Below are 16,795 nucleotides of genomic sequence, written 5' to 3' on the forward strand. Positions count from 1 at the left end.
TGGTGAGGATACTGAAAGACAACTCTTATGTACCTTGTCTTAATCATGAGTATGATTGAAAATGTACTTTTGAAAAATGATGTTTAAAATTGTTGGCATCAATTAATGTGATTGAAATTTTCCTTAAAACGGAATTCGAATTGTATCTTCCTTTGGATCGAAATCAGTAGCAGCCATTGGTAAACTCCTCAAAGATTCACAGAATCTCAGAATGCTAGTACACCAATTTTTTCATCATCTTGTCCTTGCATTGTTAACATTGAATTCCTTTTGCTCTGTCCATCTAGTTGACTGTTTGCTCATTTATGGTTGTGGTAAATATTGAGAAAAAAAATTGATTACCATGTCAACGAGAATCTAAAATGGTTTATTGGACTTTCACCATTTCTCTGAAGGTAGAATAGATGGTTTGTTTTCCAAAATTCTTCAGCACAAACCACACCAATGCAAGATGAGAAAAAGCAAAAGTAACCATGAAAACTACGTTGAGAAGGAAGAGACCTCTGGTCAGGTAAATAATGGCACACACTGCCAAAAAGTCAATTGTTGGCAAAATAATTACTGCCAACTTATAGGCAAAGAAGAAAGGAATAATTTTCTTGTTGAGGGTGGCAACATCAGAAACGCTTAGTAATTGACTCTGTTCAAAATTGGTTTGAATGCATTGTTTGGTTTGCTCCCTCACGAACTGTTGATAGAAAGACAAAAATATCACGCTGAAAATGGTGATAGTGGTAAAGAGACAGAACCATTGAGCATGTGGGTCATAGGAGGCATCGGCAACTAAATTGAAATAAATTAAAAAGGAGAATAACGCTGTCACGGCAACAGTAGCAATTGGCCAAATTGTCAGCAGTACATGCTTTTTAGCCCTTTCATAAAATGAAATTGGTCTCTTTGCTCCTTTCTTATTTTTCAAATTTGACCATATTCGAACCAATTTAAAGTGAATCGTTGCAATCAATCCAGAATTTTCTGGGAGAACCGCAGAAAGGAGAAGTGGGAATACTGACTTGCTAAGAGTCAATGAGAAAATTAAAAAGAATACTTCAGCTAGGAGCAGACCTACAAGAGGTAGAGGAACAATAGAGAATTGTGGAATTTGTACCACGTACTTGTACCAAAAGTAACTACCATCGAGAACTGGGAATGATAGGAAAACCCAAGGCTTAATGGGTAAATTGAAGTGGATAACTCTGATCTTTCTCTTCAATCTAACGAGCCAAGCATATTTGAAAAAGTAATAAATTGGTACTTCAGTGTTCCAAGTGTAGGGAATTCTCCAAACTCCTTTGGCGTCATCTGATGTATACTTTGTCATGATGGCCTTTTTTTCTTCCTCTGTTTTGGCCTCGTCAAGTTCTTTTTCCAATTCCCAGCCCTTAGCTTTGTATGGGAAGTCAAAATATAAATTCAAAAATCCTTGTTCTCCTCCGTCATAGCTCTTGTATGCTGGTGATCCCATCTTGGAAATCATATCTTCGTAGACTTTTGTACTTGGTTCAGTAACAATCATTCCTCCATTGAAAAATTCACTGTTGAACAAAAACGACATGAAAATGCAAATGTCAATACCATCATCAATATCATCAATCAGACACTTACGGATTACCCATATCACTTCCGGAACAAACAGGTCCCACACAATTGAAGAGAATGTCAACGTTCTTGAATACGATACAATCGGCATCAATGAAAACAATTCTCTTATAACCATATTGATCAAGTTTCCAAAGGTGTAGCTTGTTATAGGTGTCAATAAACCTAGGCTCAGGAATCTTCATATTAGGATTGTCAATATATGAAGCAATAAAGATATGCACTCTACTCAATAATGGATCTTTTCTGTATGCTTCAATGTTTTTAACAATGTCGTTCATGCGTTTACCGGTAACAATGAGTACCAAATCATATTGTCCTCCCAAATCCAAAATGCTCTTGTACATGGCCAGAGCTCCCATCAAATAACTCACGGAACTGACCAATGTAGCATATGCGTATTGGGCGTTATTTGGATTCACTTTGGATTTTACGTTATATTCCATCTCGAGATTTTGTTGTTTATATGCTGGTGGAGACGAGGCTGCCTCTGTTCTCAATGATAATAGGCTCACAATAATTAAAACTACAATTAACATGAGCATTGATGTACCAATAATAAAAGAACTCTTGTTCCGAGAGTTTGTTCCATTCAATGAGGATGACGACGACAATGAGCTGGCCATTATTAACGGCGATGAGGTGTGTACAGCCGAGCTCGATGCCAGTTGGTATCGGGTTTGTTTTCTCACTCTTTCTAACAACATGCTATAATACAATGATTGCCCTGTTTATATATATTATTTGGATCTGGTTGGAAGCTGATGAACCAATTTGCGTCAATAAATAGAGAGTCTCCTCAACCACAAACCCCACAGCAACGTTGTGATAATTTTTTGGTGCTAGAAAGCCGTTGGAGTTATGACCCAGAAACCAAATTGCTCTCTTGGATGATGAAATACTTAGCAGAGTCTTTTTCATATTGAAATTGGAGATTTATTGTAGACGTTCATGTAGTTGGCAACTGATGGAAGATGATATCAGTGAATAGATTTTATCGGGTTTGAAGTTTGAAAAGTCATGAAAACCATTTCATTCAAATTCTCTCCAATCATCAATCAGAAGAAAAATTCATGTCGAGCGAAGGTGATCGTGTTGATTCAGTGCATCAACAGGCTGAAATTATCGATCAACCTACATCGGATCATATTGTACATAATGGTGGAAAGGTATCAACAGGTTATGTGTTACTAGATGGAGATGATGATGATCATTTGGCTTCTAGAAAAAGTTTGTATTGATGATGGATAATTGTTTAATGCAACAACACGTGTTGATTCCATGATGGAATACTACGTGCTTCCAACCGAAATTTCATTCATTGGTATAATTATTCAACTAATTATTAATTTTCATATTCGAAATAATTTTCAATCATGAACGGAATCAACCCATGTCGTCACTGTTTCATCGTAACCATTGAATATGGTGTACAATTCTTGTTCAATTATAATAATTTTACGCTAACATGATGCAGCAACCGATCATTTCGATGAACATGAACGACGAATGAACGATGAAAGTACTCTCAAGCAGACTTCTTCTCAACAAGACCATGTAAATGAAGAATCAGTCAATGACGACGATGAAGAAGAATTTGACGAAAATGACACAACAGAAGTTGGTAGATTCAAAGAGAGAGGAGAGTTTACTTTTCGTGCCATTGCTGTTGGTGCACTGATTGGAATTTTAGTTGGTGCCATGAACGTGAATTTTGGCTTGAGAACAGGTTGGACACAAGGAGGTAAGTCATACTGTGGTACCTTGTTGACTTTTGACATTTACTAAAATAACAATGTCTTTATTTGAATTTCTGTATGATTATTATGCATGAATTTGATAATGAAATACGTCACTGTTCCAACAATAATTTAGGAAGCATTTTCGCATCAATTTTGAGCATTGGAGTTTTCAAATTAATTAGGCCAAGTCGTCCTTTTACAAAATATGAAACTATAATCACGACAACAGCAGCATCAAGTGCTGGTACTATGGCCTCAACAGCTGGATTAGTGAGTTCCATACCAGCTCTTAAATTACTCGGATTTCAATACAACGTTGGAGAATTGTATTTGTGGGCATTGAGCGTTGCCTTCTTTGGAGTGTAAGTACAGCATTGCAATGAATATCTATATATTTGACACAAAATATTCATTGACTCGTTGATTCATTCGTCTCTCTATTATTATTTTCACTCCCATGGTTGTACAATCAACCATAATGTAAAATTTCCTTGTTCTTACCAATATAGATATTTTGCAGTTCCTCTCCGAAAACATTTAATTGTCATTGAAAAGTTGAGATTTCCTACAGGTACAGCCACTGCAGCCACCATCAAATCCATGTTTGCTCAAGGCTATGAAACTGTGAAAAAAGCAAGAATGCTTGTGTTTTGGGGAGTGTTCTCCGCTCTTTATTCGTTTATCATTTTTCTCGTGCCTCCCATTGCACAACCTCCAATGCCTAAAATTCTCCACGATTATGGATTTACCTTATATATGGATCCCTTAATGATTGGAGGTGGAATGTTGAGTGGACCTCGTAGTACTGCTAGCTTATTGTTGGGAGCCATTGTTGGATGGGGAATTTTAGCTCCAATTGTCGATGCCAATGGATGGACCAAAGGACCAGTTTCTTCCTTCAGTGGAGCTCGAGGATGGACTCTCTGGGTCGGTGTGGCCATCATGACTGCTGATTCCTTTGTCCATTATTGTTTTTGACAAGAATTGTTTGGCAAGCATTGGTAGGATTGGTACGAAGAGTGGCCATTCGAGGTTCTGGAAGAACAGTTCAAAGACATTTTGGAGAACGTGTCATTTTGGATCACGAGCAATATGAATTAGATTCTCACATGATTCCATGGTGGTATTGTTTTATTGGATTGATTTTTTCATCGACCTTGTTGATGTTGATTGGTCATTTTGTGTTTGATTTGAAATGGTATTTTGTGTTGCTGGCCATTCCATTGAGTGCTATTTTGTCCATTGTTGCAACGAGAGCGACAGGTGAAACTGATATCAATCCAGTTGGTAAGTAGAGCGTGTATAGATGCTTGAGTCAATGATTCATGACTTTTAATTTTTACTATTGGTACCACTCTATTCCATAATTTACACTCACTGACTGGGTTGAACTTATTTTGCTTGTTCAACAATAATACCATTCATGAATTTTAAATTTTTCAAACGAATTTATACGCTTGGGTTGAACCATGATAGGTGGTATGGGTAAGGTGGGTCAATTTGTGTTTGCTGGAGTTGCACCCAAGCAAACTGCTACCAATATTCTCAGTGCTGGTATCATTTCTGCTGGTGCCAGTCAAGCAGGTGATATGATGCATGACTTGAAAGCTGGTTACATTATTGGAGTTGCTCCACGAAAACAATTCTTTGCACAAATTATTGGTATCGTCGTTGGTATCATTACATGTATTCCAATTTACAAACTCTATGACACTGCCTATACGATTGGATCTTCTTCATTTCCAGCACCAGCTGCACATGCTTGGAAAGCTGTTGCTGAAGTGTTGAGTAAGGGAACAAATGGCTTACCAACGAATAGTGTGTATGGTATCATTGCTGGTGTTGTATTTGGTGTGGTTCTCACTGTAATTTATAAGATTATACAAATTGTGAAACCAAATTGGGCTCAATATTTCCCTAGCGCTCTTGCATTTGGTATTGGTATGATTGTTCCACCAAAACAGTCGATTACCATGTTTATTGGTGCAATGTTATTTACAATATGGAAACGACGTTGGCCAGAAACGAACAACAAGTATTTCTTTGCAGTCAGTAGCGGTTTAATTGCAGGCGAAGGAATCATGGGAATATTCATTGCTTTGCTCAAATTAGCTGGACTGAAAGCTTTGGTGGAATTGACGTACACTTAATCACTGATCGTAGTATGTATTAATATAAACTATCTGTGAAATTATTCACAAACATATATGCTAGTTAGTACAATGGAATGCTTCTCTATGGATTGTTATTGAGAAGGTCAGCATATTTGAGATGAAGCTTGTCGATACTTTCTCTGAAAGCTGGGCTCTCAGCCATGAGCAGCTTGTTGGTGAGGATGGACACCTTAAGGGATAGCGCTCTTAAGGTATCGCTGTGCTCTAGCATCTTTGCATGGAGATCTTCCATGGTTTTAGTCATCTCAGAGTCTTTTCTCTTCACTCCGTTCAACTGATTCTCAACAAGCTTCAACTCTTCTAACTCAGATCTATGATTTGCTACAATCTTCTCGCTTCGTTCAAAAGACAAGTTGTGACTATCCTGAGCAGGGGAGGACGCTTGGCTTGACTTTGATGGTTGAGATATTGGAGGAGTCTTAAATGGTGATTGATCGGGAGATGCTGCAGCAGTCTTAGAGGGAGTGAGTGCTGCTCTTACCATCGTTGGTTTGTTTGGTGGAGGTGACATGGCAGAAAGACTCACTCTACTGTTGTTCACCGAGGATGGAATTGGAGAGCTTTTTTCAACTGAAGCATTAGTTTTTTTCGGTGTAGAAACTTGATTTGATTCTGAAGAAGGATGCATGCTTTGTGGCTTCTGAGCAGAGTTGAGCGAGAATTTCTGAGCGGTGAAAGGAAGTACAGATCCTTCTCTTCTTTCAACGGGAGTTTGCTTTTGAGAGGCTGAGTTTGCACTATTCGTGGTGCTCTCTGAAGCAACATTCAAAGTGGCTGTCTTTAGCTTTTTGCTAGGTGGACCGTTTGGTGAGAGATTGTTGATAGCATCTGCAGGTTGAACTACTATTGGATGAGAAGTCGGATTGCTGGATTCGTTAGAGCTGTCTTCAATGGTGTTGGCCGCTTGATTGGATCGTTTACCTGTGCTGGTTCCTTGGACATTGGTACCAGACAATTCATCCTGCATAGAAGAGGAGCGGAAGATAGGCGCATCTTCCTGAACACTGATATCAGCTTTATCACTTTGGGAGCTGTTTAGAAAGGACTTCATGAAGATTGGAAGATCGTTGCTTGAAGAGTTGTTAGCTGTTGCTTCCTTAAACAGGAAGCTAAAAGAGTTTGATGACGGATGACTTGGAGACTCTGTTTGATTTGGAGTACTTGATCTTCCATTATCAAGAAAGCTGAATACAGTAGATGAAGGCTCACTTGAAGTGGGTTGATAAGGCTTATATGATAGTATTGGTTCAAGGTACAAACCTGAATTTAAATGAGAAGCTTGGTTGGTCATTAGCTCCAGACTGTTTTTCTTGCGAGTTGCTGAACATGATTTGTTAAGATGAAGGCTCATTCATCCCTAGGTTTCCCTTACCTCTCGGTTGACTTTTTGAATAGAAAGTCCATCTTGGTTCTGTATTTTTTTTCACGTTGAAAAACTGCAGTTGACTGTAGTACGGTGAGGGTAAAATGAACACATCACTTGCTTTGAGAATTACCTCAATTATATTATTCCATCAAACAATACATGACAATGGATCACTGCCAAATTTAATCCATTACTTTTGAGGGCTCCAATTTACAATGATGTGAACAAAAAAATGAGCGGTAAGTTAATCGGCACATTACATGAGATTTCGGATAATATTAATATTGCAAATACTCACATCAACTCAATACATTACTGATTGGCCATTACAGCTCAAAAGCAACTATCCACAAGTCAAAATTTCATCTTTGGAGGTCTGTCGGGCTGTTTAGCCACCGTTGTGATTCAGTATGTATTTTGTGTTGCAAAATCAACAACATGAGAACTCCGATGAAAATATTTTCTCGAATGTATGATCTTGTTGGTACTCATCATCAATATTATTAACTTGTACAGACCAACAGATTTTCTTAAAACAAGAATGCAGCTTCTCGGAGAAGGAAAGGAGCATCCCAGCCCAATTTTGTGAAGGTTGCAATGGAGATTGCTCAGAAGGAAGGCATCCCTACGTTTTATAGAGGATTGACTGCAGCCCTTTTTCGACAAATTACATATACCACGACAAGACTAGGAGTATTTAATACATTGATCGATTATTTCACCACTTCAAAAACCATCACGGACGAGTCCGGAAAGACAAAGGTTACCACTGTCCAACCAAATTTTGCTATCAAGATTGGATGTGGTATGGTGGGTGGAGCCATTGGTGCAGTGGTTGGAAATCCTGCTGACCTGTCACTTGTAAGAATGACCTCAGGTCGGTATGGATACAAAAACGTTTTTGATGCACTCATTCAAGTTTCCAAGAATGAAGGAGTGTTAACATTATGGCGAGGTTGTAGCCCAACAGTAGTGAGAGCCATCGTTTTGAATGCTGCTCAATTAGGAGTTTATGCTCAAGCCAAACAATCATTGTTAAGCATGGGAATTATCAAAAAAGATGGAGTAGGACTGCACGTTTCTGCATCTCTTATTGCTGGTTATGTTTGTACTGTGGTGAGTCTTCCTATTGACTTGACAAAGACACGATTGCAATCAATGCAACAAGGTCAGTCACAGGTATATTCTGGAGCTTTTGACGTTCTCACAAAAACAATCAAAGCTGAAGGAGTTATGAGTTTGTGGAAAGGTTTTTGGCCTTATTTTGCAAGACTTGGACCTCAGGTTTGTTATCAATTTTTTCTTGCATTTTCTTATTTCTCAAATAATTTTTTAATGAAATTAATTGTCAGACCATCCTTACTTGGACCTTCCTCGAACAATTTAGAGAATATTTTGGGCAGTAACTGAATATAATTCAAAATGTCTTTTGATTGGATTCTTTTTCGAAAAATTGTGGAATCTGGTTTTTTCGTTTGTGACATTTCTTGTTTCTTTTAAACCTTGGTGTGACATTCATTGTATTTCTTCTTCCAAAAAAAAAATATCGCCACAATTCATCTGCAATAATTGACACCTTTGAGGATGATTAGCACAATTTTAAAAGTCATTGCTTGTGTTCTGGTGATGTTCATGTGTAATGAATATTCCATAGGAGCAACACCAACATCGGAAGGGGTATTGCAGGTTCATGTAATTTCTCGACACTGTGATCGACTTCCAATTACTCCATTGAAAATTCCAAACGACCCTGTTGATTGGGTAAAGCTATCTAATTTACAATTGGGAGATTTGACCGGACTTGGTCAAGAACAATGTAAAACCATGGGTGATATTATTCGGAAGAGATACTTGGAAGAAGGCTCATCATTTAAAATTATGGGCATTGATTCTACGTACAATTCCGAACAATTCTACTTTAGATCTACTGAAATTTATCGTACCCTGATGAGCATGTTCTCCATTTCAATGGGTCTATTCCCTCAAGGTACAGGGAAAGGGCGACTGTTAATTTTGAAAATTCAAAAGATCATGGACGAATGCAATTTGCTTTACCCAATGGAACACAAGCAATCCCAATTAGAACAGTTCAAGAGGATATGGATGCTTTATTGATTGGTTTTAGTTTTTGTAATACAGTGATTAGAAGAATGCAAGCTGTGCATACTTCAAAACAGGCCAGTACATTCTTTTCAACAAATAGAGAACTCATTGATAAGATGTATAATGTCACGGGTTGGAATACTGGAGACGACACGATTGGAACATTATTTGATTTAATGACTGTGCAGCGAGCTCATAACATGTTAAAGTTGAATTGGATCAATGAAAACTGGGACAAAGTCGATCAACTCAGAAATGATTTTCTGCTCATGCTCTACAATTACGCGGTCATTGGAAAAGAAGGATCTAGTATACTCATTTCCACAATTTTGAACCAAATGACAGAACTGAAAAAGAAGTATGTTCACTATTCGGCACATGACACAACATTGCAGAGTGTTACAGCCTCATTGAAATTGAATGATAAGGACTATCCTTATCTAGGTTATCAACCAAAATATGGAGCTCACCTAGCATTTGAGCTGCATCAAATGAATGATGGAACACGTGCAGTGCGTTTGGTTCATGGATCCCAATTCAACGATGCCAATTTCACCTCACTCACTCTCAAGTCATTGGGATGTACCAGCGAATTCTGTCCTTTTGACACTTTCAAAAGACTAGCCACAGAACAATCTACCGTCTTTGACTGGTGTTCTGCTTGTGATAATTATGGACGTGACGTTTGTGCTGCTCAATTCTTGAAATCCAATGAATCCTCAACCATTGCTTTCTTAATTTCAACTCCAGTGCTAGCTCTTACAAATGCAATTACACTAATCGTTGCTATTGTGTGCTGTGCTAGAGCACAATACAACAAGTCCAAATACACCCAAATCAACTAAGGCAATTTTGTTGAATATATTACTCTAATTGTTGTTTACTCGCAGTATTTGTATCACCCAACAATCTATTAGCCTCCATGCTTACGGGTCGACTGTTACCATCTCCTCGTGACGAAAGCAAATTTTTGTAGTTTTCTTTCCACAAGTCTTTTTCTAAGGACTCTTTCCTTAAACGTTCCTCCAAGTCAAGAATTTTAGCTTTCAAAAATTCAATTTCCTCTTTAGATGTATTGCTATTATCACGAAGTTGTGAGGTTGAGTTGTTTGTAAGAGAGTCCTTACAAGCAAGGTCATAATTCAACTTGGTGGCGTCTTCCTCACCGGAATTTAGGTTTGGATTCTTTAGTGGTTTAAGCGACGTTGATTTCAACGTGAACAGAGGAGTTTTCGAAGGAACAAATGATGGAAGTGGAGAAAAGCCAGTACTCGTCGAAAAGAAGCTTGAGCCATTTCCACTTGACAGAAAGCTTTTCTGTTTCAATGACTTTCTAGCACTTCTTGGCTCCGACTTGTCCAAACATGATACATCAAGAAGTACTGAGCTTGTTTGATTCAAAGTAGCTGAAGCTGACGACAGACCCGTACTTGAGGCCAAACTAACTGAGGGAGGTATGTCTTCCTCTTCGATAGAGTCTGCAATTTTTGCAATGTTATCAAGCATGTGACGATCCTCTTCCACATTTTCCTTATCGTCAACTATTAAAATCGAGGAAAGATTGAGATCAGTATTTTCTTTTTCATCAGCTTGTTTAACTCGATGATGTACTGTGTTAGATCCTGGAAGATATTTGTCAATCTTCAATAAATTACTAAAAGAAATAATGTTATCATTTCTCTTTGCAATCGATGATTGCTGTATGATGGGTGATGTTTCCTGTTGTTGTCTCATAATATTTTGAGAATTGGAAGGATTTGGCAGTCGATGATTGGTTACCTTCTTATTTGCAATGGTTTGTGTCGATTCACTGAATTTTCTCTTCTTATTCGATGCTGTTTCCAAATGACCTGTTGAGTCATCGCCGAAGTTGCTACTACTTTTCTCGTATTATATTGAGACGATGATATACTTGTTAAGGGACCTCCACTAGCATATGATTTTCGGAGTGGCACTGATGATTTTGTTGGAAGATTGTTGTTGCCCTTACTCGTGGTTGTTGCCGTCATATGAGTACTAGTACTACTACCATCTCTATTCGTAATGATGGATTTCGTTCGTCGGTTCTTTCTCCAATTCTCTAATTCTTTCCTCCTTTGAATTTGTTTGAGAGTTGCCGAGTCTGTGGTTGATGAATGATGAGGATTGGTTGAAACTTTAGTAACGGAAGAGTGGATGAAGCCGTTGATAGTAATGTATGGTTACTACTACTATTACTGCTACTACCAGAGATAGAGGAATGATGGTTTGAGGAATGATGAGAGGAGAAGAGCCCAGTATTTCTTCTTCTTCTTCATGTCTTTCTGAATGGTAAGGCTGATGATGAGATTGAAGGCTCAACAGAGGAGAGGAAGAAAGAGCTATTGTGGAAGGAGATGTGTTCGTTTCAATGTGATGATATGTATTACTAGTACCGAATATATTTTCGTGCTCTCTTGTTGGAGTGGAAGAGGATGGCTCGTTCGTCTCCTCTCCCGAAGGTGATGGTTGAATGGTAAGATTCTGCTCGGCCATGTTGCGTTGCATTTTTTTTTAAATGTGAAAAACGGATGGTTTTGGCGGGAAAGGATGTTTCTTTTGCATTTTATGGACCTCTGTTCTTTCATTTGTTTTGATCCCAACAGCTCTCCGTACTCTGCAAATTGAACATTCATGTATTGTTTTATTGTACGGGTGTTTTTGGAGAAGTATATACATAATCTTGTTCTCCAGGAATAACCTTACTCAATTTTTTACCTTCCAATTCAGCTAACCATGGTGGTCTCGTTGATGTCATGGTTACTGATGATCTATCACCACCAGGTGATACAGTAGTAGCATCTCTACGAACGAGTGTCTTCTTTCGTTCCTCAATGGTGTGAAGAAAATCTGAATTTTTCTTAATGATGGGAAGTGTGGGAACATATTCTTCGGTTAAATTTCGTGGACTCAATTGTGGATGTGAATGATGTTGAGGAGGAGGAGGATTGAGTGTTCCATCATCGGTGACCTTGTCGAGAGAGGTGTTAGGGATTGTCGATGATTGCTACCACCCGATCGAAATGGAATATCACTTTGAAGAGATCGTCGATGATAATCACTTTGAGAATCGTGGTGTGGAGTATTGACTGAGGAGCTACTACTACTGCTACTAATAATGGAATGAAGGTCATGAACCTTATCGTCTCCATTCAGAGTGGTCTTTCCTGCACTGAGAGAAGTCAACTTTTGTTTTGAGCTAAATACTTTGAGATCTTGTAATCCTCGCAATGGATTGAAACCTCTTGCTGAGCGAGGTGATTTCAAAGTTCGATCTTCTTCTGACATGTTTGAAAAGTCACTGATAGATGTCGAACGAGTAATGTTACTATCACCAAATATTTGAGAATCAGTCGTTTCACTTGACACAGTGGTTCGATCATCATTACTATCGTCATCCAAAGAGACACCAAATGTGGTTTCATCTTCTGCAGTTGCGTCACGAATCGTTGCATCTTTCTTGAAAATCTTAATGGTACATTTATCCTTGGGAGAGTAACACATGCAATAATCATTGTTTTCAAAATCGATAATGTACATGTTTTCCTCATTGACCACTTTTCTAACTTTGCTGTGAGTTAATCGGTGGCTCTCATTTCTTTTCCTGGAGCAGCATTGCAGCAAGTATTCTGATTGATTTTTTCAATCCATTCATTGCATGCAATGGCAGTAGGGCAGGCAATGACATAGGTCGCTTCCTCTGAAATGATTTCAAATGCTTGTTTGTTGTTCTCCAAATCGTAGAAAATCCAAGGATGTCTGAAGGTTGACATATTGAGCTCATTTTTCAAATAGACATGATTGGAATATTTTCCTTTCTTGGTAATTAGAATCAAATCACTTAGGAGATAGACGGTGCACTTGTTGGCTTTTTTAGCTTTCTTTCCTAGTGCATATTCTGATACTAGGAAATCTTCTCCTTCCAACACAAATGTTCTACTTGGTTTGATGAATGTACTTCCAATACTTTCCTCCAATTTCAGTATCGAAGAATTAATTTCTGTCATTTTCAATTGATTTTGAAGTACATTCATGGCACTATTTACATGAGAACTAACTTGTTTAGATAGCTCAGAAGCGTCGCATAGATTTTTGTAATCTGGATGCGATTCAGGTGTATGTTTCAGTAATTCATTAACCAAAAGGGTGTATCTCTGAAAGTAATAAAATGTTCACATTAAGCCACCAATGGAGTGAATAGTAAAAAAATAAGAATCGGTGACGGAACAAACATTTGAAAAGATGACATCATGTTAAATACTTACTGGTAAACGTTGAACCGGTTGAATCATGTATGAAAAGAATCCAACTTTCCCTTGTTTTCTAGCATTTCTTTCCATTTCCTATGTCGAGTGTCACACAAAAAGTTATAAATTTCAATGATTGTGAACAACACGAATCAATTCATTCTACTTACATTCATATAACTGTCAAAACTTGGATTCTCTTTCATCATGTCTTTCACTCTTGTTGCAATACTATTATAATTATTCACATAATCAGTATAAACCTTAAACATGGGTAGAGTTCTTTTGAAAAACAATCCAATGGATTTTGCTGGCTCATCCTGTGTTTCAAAACTGAGATCCAACATTTTCAATTGTTTTAAAAATCCTTCATTCACACTCTTAATCACTGTCATCTTGTCAAAAATATAGCTTAAATCTTTTTGTGTAATTACAGGCTTAACATGTTGTGTGGCACTTCCCAATGCTCGTAAAGGTTTAATGTAAAATCTCTCCAAGTGATTTAATCCCTCCACATAATTTTCTTCAGTTTTAATAATTTCAGCAATGACCTCCCAACGAAGTTCTTTTCTTTCAATTTCTTTTTCTTCTTCTGTTTTTACTTTCTTTCTAGGTGGAGGAGGTGGTGGCAATTTGGAAGGTACAGCCACACCTTCATCTTCATGAACCGATAAATTGTCGTCATCCATCGACTCTTCCGTATCTCTCTTCTGTTGTTGTTGTTGTTGTTGTTGTTGCGGAGAATTTTGAGAGCTCGTTGAGATACCCACACTGGGAGATGTCACTTGTTGTAAATTTAATTTTGGAAGAGAGGATTTGTTGGTCAGTGGTGGTGGTGTTGTTGTTGTTGTTGAAGAGGTAGCAGCTACTGAATGAGTGACTTGTGGCGAGTCCTTTGTTTTTGAATCCAAAGGCCCATCCATAGTTGTAGTAGTAGTAGTACTAGTTGTAGTAGTAGTAGTAGTACTAGAGGTACCACTTGTGGTCAAATGAATAGATACCTTCTTAAGCTCTGTTAAATTTGGGTCACTACTTGCTTTGGATGGTTGTGGCACTCGATGCACAATGGTGACTGCTGGCTTATTTTCACTCTTCACTGTTGATTTCACATACACATTACCATCATGACCATTGGTAATGACTCCACTTCCAATATTCATTCCAGCGCTCATTCCAATATTTGTTGCAGAAATTATATTTTGTGAGATCATGTTGTTGTTGTTGGCAGAGTTCACAGTTGAGGACGAAGAAGAAGACGACGAATTTCCAATCGTTGTTTTCGATCGAAGATTTGCACGTGGTGGTAATGGAGGAGGAATTGAGCTGACCATACCACCAGATCGTTCTCTACCGACTCGAGAGGGAATGGTTGGAGGAGAAGTTCCTGTTGTTGTTGTTGTTGTTGGAGATTTGTCAGAAGAAGAAGAGGATTTTTGTTGTTGTGGTGATGTTGTTATTGGTAGAGTTGATTTTGTGGATGGTTTGGTGGATGAAGTTGTTGTTGATGAATGAGTGGGAGAGGTGTTGTTATTGGAAGAGGATGAATTGGTGGTTGTACTTGTTGTTGTTGTTGGAGGAGGAGGAAGGACGGAAAACATGGTGGTTTGATGTCTGCGAGGAGGTGGTGTTGGAGATGTTGTGCTTGGTGTTGACATTTTTATGGATCGAGTGTTTGAGTATATCAATCTATTTGTGTGAAATGTATGATGATGACAATCAGGTGTATGGTAATTATTATTGAAATAATTTAAAAATTAATTCTTGCCCAAATGGAGATGATGGACAGGGTTTGACGATGAATATAAATTACAAAATTCAACAAGGATGAAAGAGAAACAAAGGTAGGAGTTTGTTGATGTGTATGTTTCATAGACAGCAACGAAATCGTGATGCTGTCTTCGCAGTGAGAAAGCGTGTTTTTGACTGTTCGTTTGGTTGTTGTGGTCGGCAATCTAGCGCCTCCTGTCAGATCTTTTTGAATTTTTTATCTGTTGACATTTGACTGGAATTGAATTTTTGTAACAAGGCGCCAAAAACATAAGATTCACAGAGCTCTGCAGCACAAAGAACAAACAACGTTGAAAGTTGAACGTGTGAAACAATCTGTTCTCAAGCCTCACATTCACTTGTTCATTCAACTTTTTAAAAATTGCCATAAAAGTATGATACCATCACACATTCTCTCTGTATTAAAAAGAGCCTCAAAAACTTCAAAATGAATTCTTCTGTTTTGCATGTCGTTGTAGTCGGGGACAGTCAAGTTGGCAAGACAAGCACTCTCCTGAATTTGCGAGAACGTTATTCAAAGACTCTCATGCCCTTGTCCCGCAGTGAATGTATTCCATCGGTTTTGGATGCTTTTGAAATTAATTACCTTCCTAATAACAATAATAATTCTACCAATGGATCCTCCACGCCCTCTCCTGTATGCATGGATTTCTTTGATAAAATTCTATTCATTGATACTCCTTCCGATGATGATCAAAGCCTTTACCGAAAAGAGCACTTTTACAAAGAGGGTCAAGTATTCGTGATTATGTTTGCTTTGGATCGGATATCATCATTTGAAAAGGTCCATGACTATTATTTGGAAATTAAGGAGGCTGTGATTACAAATGTAACCATGATTCTTGTGGGTTGTAAATGCGACTTGACCGATCGGAGAGAAGTGACTTTATTTGAGGGACTTGAATTACAACGAAAAATTGGAGCTAAAGTGTATTTGGAAATTTCCAATGTGAGCGGAAAAAACTTGAACAGCCTTATTGATAATTGTGTGAAACTAGGAAGCAAGCTCTTAATGCAATCTCCAAACTCTCCTTCGTCACAATTATCGGATCGCTCCCAAAGAGAGCTCATCAATGAGTCTCGTCCAAAGATATTACAAATAGTGAAGTGTCAACAGTAATTGAAGAGGTCTCTCCAATTCAATCTTCTCTTCATCATGTTCCTCATAATTTAAATTCAGATATGGTTGAACAAAATTGTAAAACAAGCATTGAGAACACACAACTTTCTCCACCTGTCATCCATACATCCAACACTCCTTTTCACAATTTACATCCCACTCATATGAAAGAGCACACGAACCACATGGGTCACCTTCCTCTTTTAACACAACCTTCTGGAAGTCCAATAGTTGTCGAAAGAGAATTTCGATTCGGTATTGAGCTTCATCCAAAAATCTATGACGAAAACGACTCAGAGATTATGCTTTTCAAAAGAATCAATTTCAAGGTTAAGAAAGTGTTGAAACTGAAATTAGATGTTAATTTCAATCCATTATGTCACCTTAAAAAACACATCATTGAACGGTTTGGGCACGACAACCCCAATATTTATGCTCGTAAATCCGAAGAGCAATGGCTGAAAACCATCAAGCTTCAAATCTTTGAAAAGCGATTGGGAGATTATTATGATTTAGAGGAGTGGGAGCAAGTGGTTTATCAACAAGATGAGCACATCAAAGTACTTGTGTTCTTTTAACGGGTGGTTATTCTTCAACCTGCTCGAACGTAAACTCCAGAATGCTGCGAAAATAGTTAT

The 16,795-nt window shown here is 38.0% G+C and overlaps 9 protein-coding genes across 9 annotated transcripts; 4 read left to right on the forward strand and 5 right to left on the reverse strand.

The window, feature by feature from the left end:
- Positions 1-367: 367 nt before the first annotated feature.
- Positions 368-2,225, reverse strand: C9374_007656 (uncharacterized protein; the record flags this gene model as incomplete). The annotated part of the gene is made up of 2 exons (XM_044697645.1): positions 368-1,535; positions 1,606-2,225. 2 exons carry the CDS (start codon positions 2,223-2,225, stop codon positions 368-370), a joined length of 1,788 nt encoding a protein of 595 aa, XP_044546280.1.
- A 447-nt stretch (positions 2,226-2,672) lies between these two features.
- C9374_007657 (uncharacterized protein) lies at positions 2,673-5,491 on the forward strand (the record flags this gene model as incomplete). The annotated part of the gene is made up of 6 exons (XM_044697646.1): positions 2,673-2,829; positions 3,077-3,343; positions 3,475-3,703; positions 3,851-4,272; positions 4,347-4,628; positions 4,818-5,491. The coding sequence occupies 6 exons, from the start codon at positions 2,673-2,675 to the stop codon at positions 5,489-5,491; spliced, it is 2,031 nt and encodes a 676-aa protein (XP_044546281.1).
- An 85-nt stretch (positions 5,492-5,576) lies between these two features.
- On the reverse strand, positions 5,577-6,806 carry C9374_007658 (uncharacterized protein; the record flags this gene model as incomplete). The annotated part of the gene is made up of 1 exon (XM_044697647.1): positions 5,577-6,806. The coding sequence occupies one exon, from the start codon at positions 6,804-6,806 to the stop codon at positions 5,577-5,579; it is 1,230 nt and encodes a 409-aa protein (XP_044546282.1).
- A 307-nt stretch (positions 6,807-7,113) lies between these two features.
- Positions 7,114-9,829, forward strand: C9374_007659 (uncharacterized protein; the record flags this gene model as incomplete). The annotated part of the gene is made up of 7 exons (XM_044697648.1): positions 7,114-7,120; positions 7,214-7,289; positions 7,398-7,466; positions 7,568-8,165; positions 8,234-8,283; positions 8,474-8,868; positions 8,910-9,829. 7 exons carry the CDS (start codon positions 7,114-7,116, stop codon positions 9,827-9,829), a joined length of 2,115 nt encoding a protein of 704 aa, XP_044546283.1.
- A 19-nt stretch (positions 9,830-9,848) lies between these two features.
- C9374_007660 (uncharacterized protein) lies at positions 9,849-11,510 on the reverse strand (the record flags this gene model as incomplete). The annotated part of the gene is made up of 3 exons (XM_044697650.1): positions 9,849-10,834; positions 10,897-11,106; positions 11,150-11,510. 3 exons carry the CDS (start codon positions 11,508-11,510, stop codon positions 9,849-9,851), a joined length of 1,557 nt encoding a protein of 518 aa, XP_044546284.1.
- A 136-nt stretch (positions 11,511-11,646) lies between these two features.
- On the reverse strand, positions 11,647-12,542 carry C9374_007661 (uncharacterized protein; the record flags this gene model as incomplete). Its single annotated transcript, XM_044697651.1, has 2 exons — positions 11,647-11,973; positions 12,093-12,542. 2 exons carry the CDS (start codon positions 12,540-12,542, stop codon positions 11,647-11,649), a joined length of 777 nt encoding a protein of 258 aa, XP_044546285.1.
- Positions 12,543-12,580: 38 nt separating this feature from the next.
- C9374_007662 (uncharacterized protein) lies at positions 12,581-14,904 on the reverse strand (the record flags this gene model as incomplete). Its single annotated transcript, XM_044697652.1, has 3 exons — positions 12,581-13,156; positions 13,268-13,345; positions 13,420-14,904. The coding sequence occupies 3 exons, from the start codon at positions 14,902-14,904 to the stop codon at positions 12,581-12,583; spliced, it is 2,139 nt and encodes a 712-aa protein (XP_044546286.1).
- Positions 14,905-15,464: 560 nt separating this feature from the next.
- C9374_007663 (uncharacterized protein) lies at positions 15,465-16,157 on the forward strand (the record flags this gene model as incomplete). Its single annotated transcript, XM_044697653.1, has 1 exon — positions 15,465-16,157. One exon carries the CDS (start codon positions 15,465-15,467, stop codon positions 16,155-16,157), a length of 693 nt encoding a protein of 230 aa, XP_044546287.1.
- Positions 16,158-16,219: 62 nt separating this feature from the next.
- Positions 16,220-16,735, forward strand: C9374_007664 (uncharacterized protein; the record flags this gene model as incomplete). Its single annotated transcript, XM_044697654.1, has 1 exon — positions 16,220-16,735. The coding sequence occupies one exon, from the start codon at positions 16,220-16,222 to the stop codon at positions 16,733-16,735; it is 516 nt and encodes a 171-aa protein (XP_044546288.1).
- Between the last annotated feature and the right edge of the window lie 60 nt (positions 16,736-16,795).

This window comes from Naegleria lovaniensis, assembly GCF_003324165.1.
Source record: "Naegleria lovaniensis strain ATCC 30569 chromosome Unknown tig030, whole genome shotgun sequence".
In the NCBI taxonomy this organism is placed as follows: Eukaryota; Heterolobosea; class Eutetramitea; order Acrasida; family Naegleriidae; genus Naegleria; species Naegleria lovaniensis.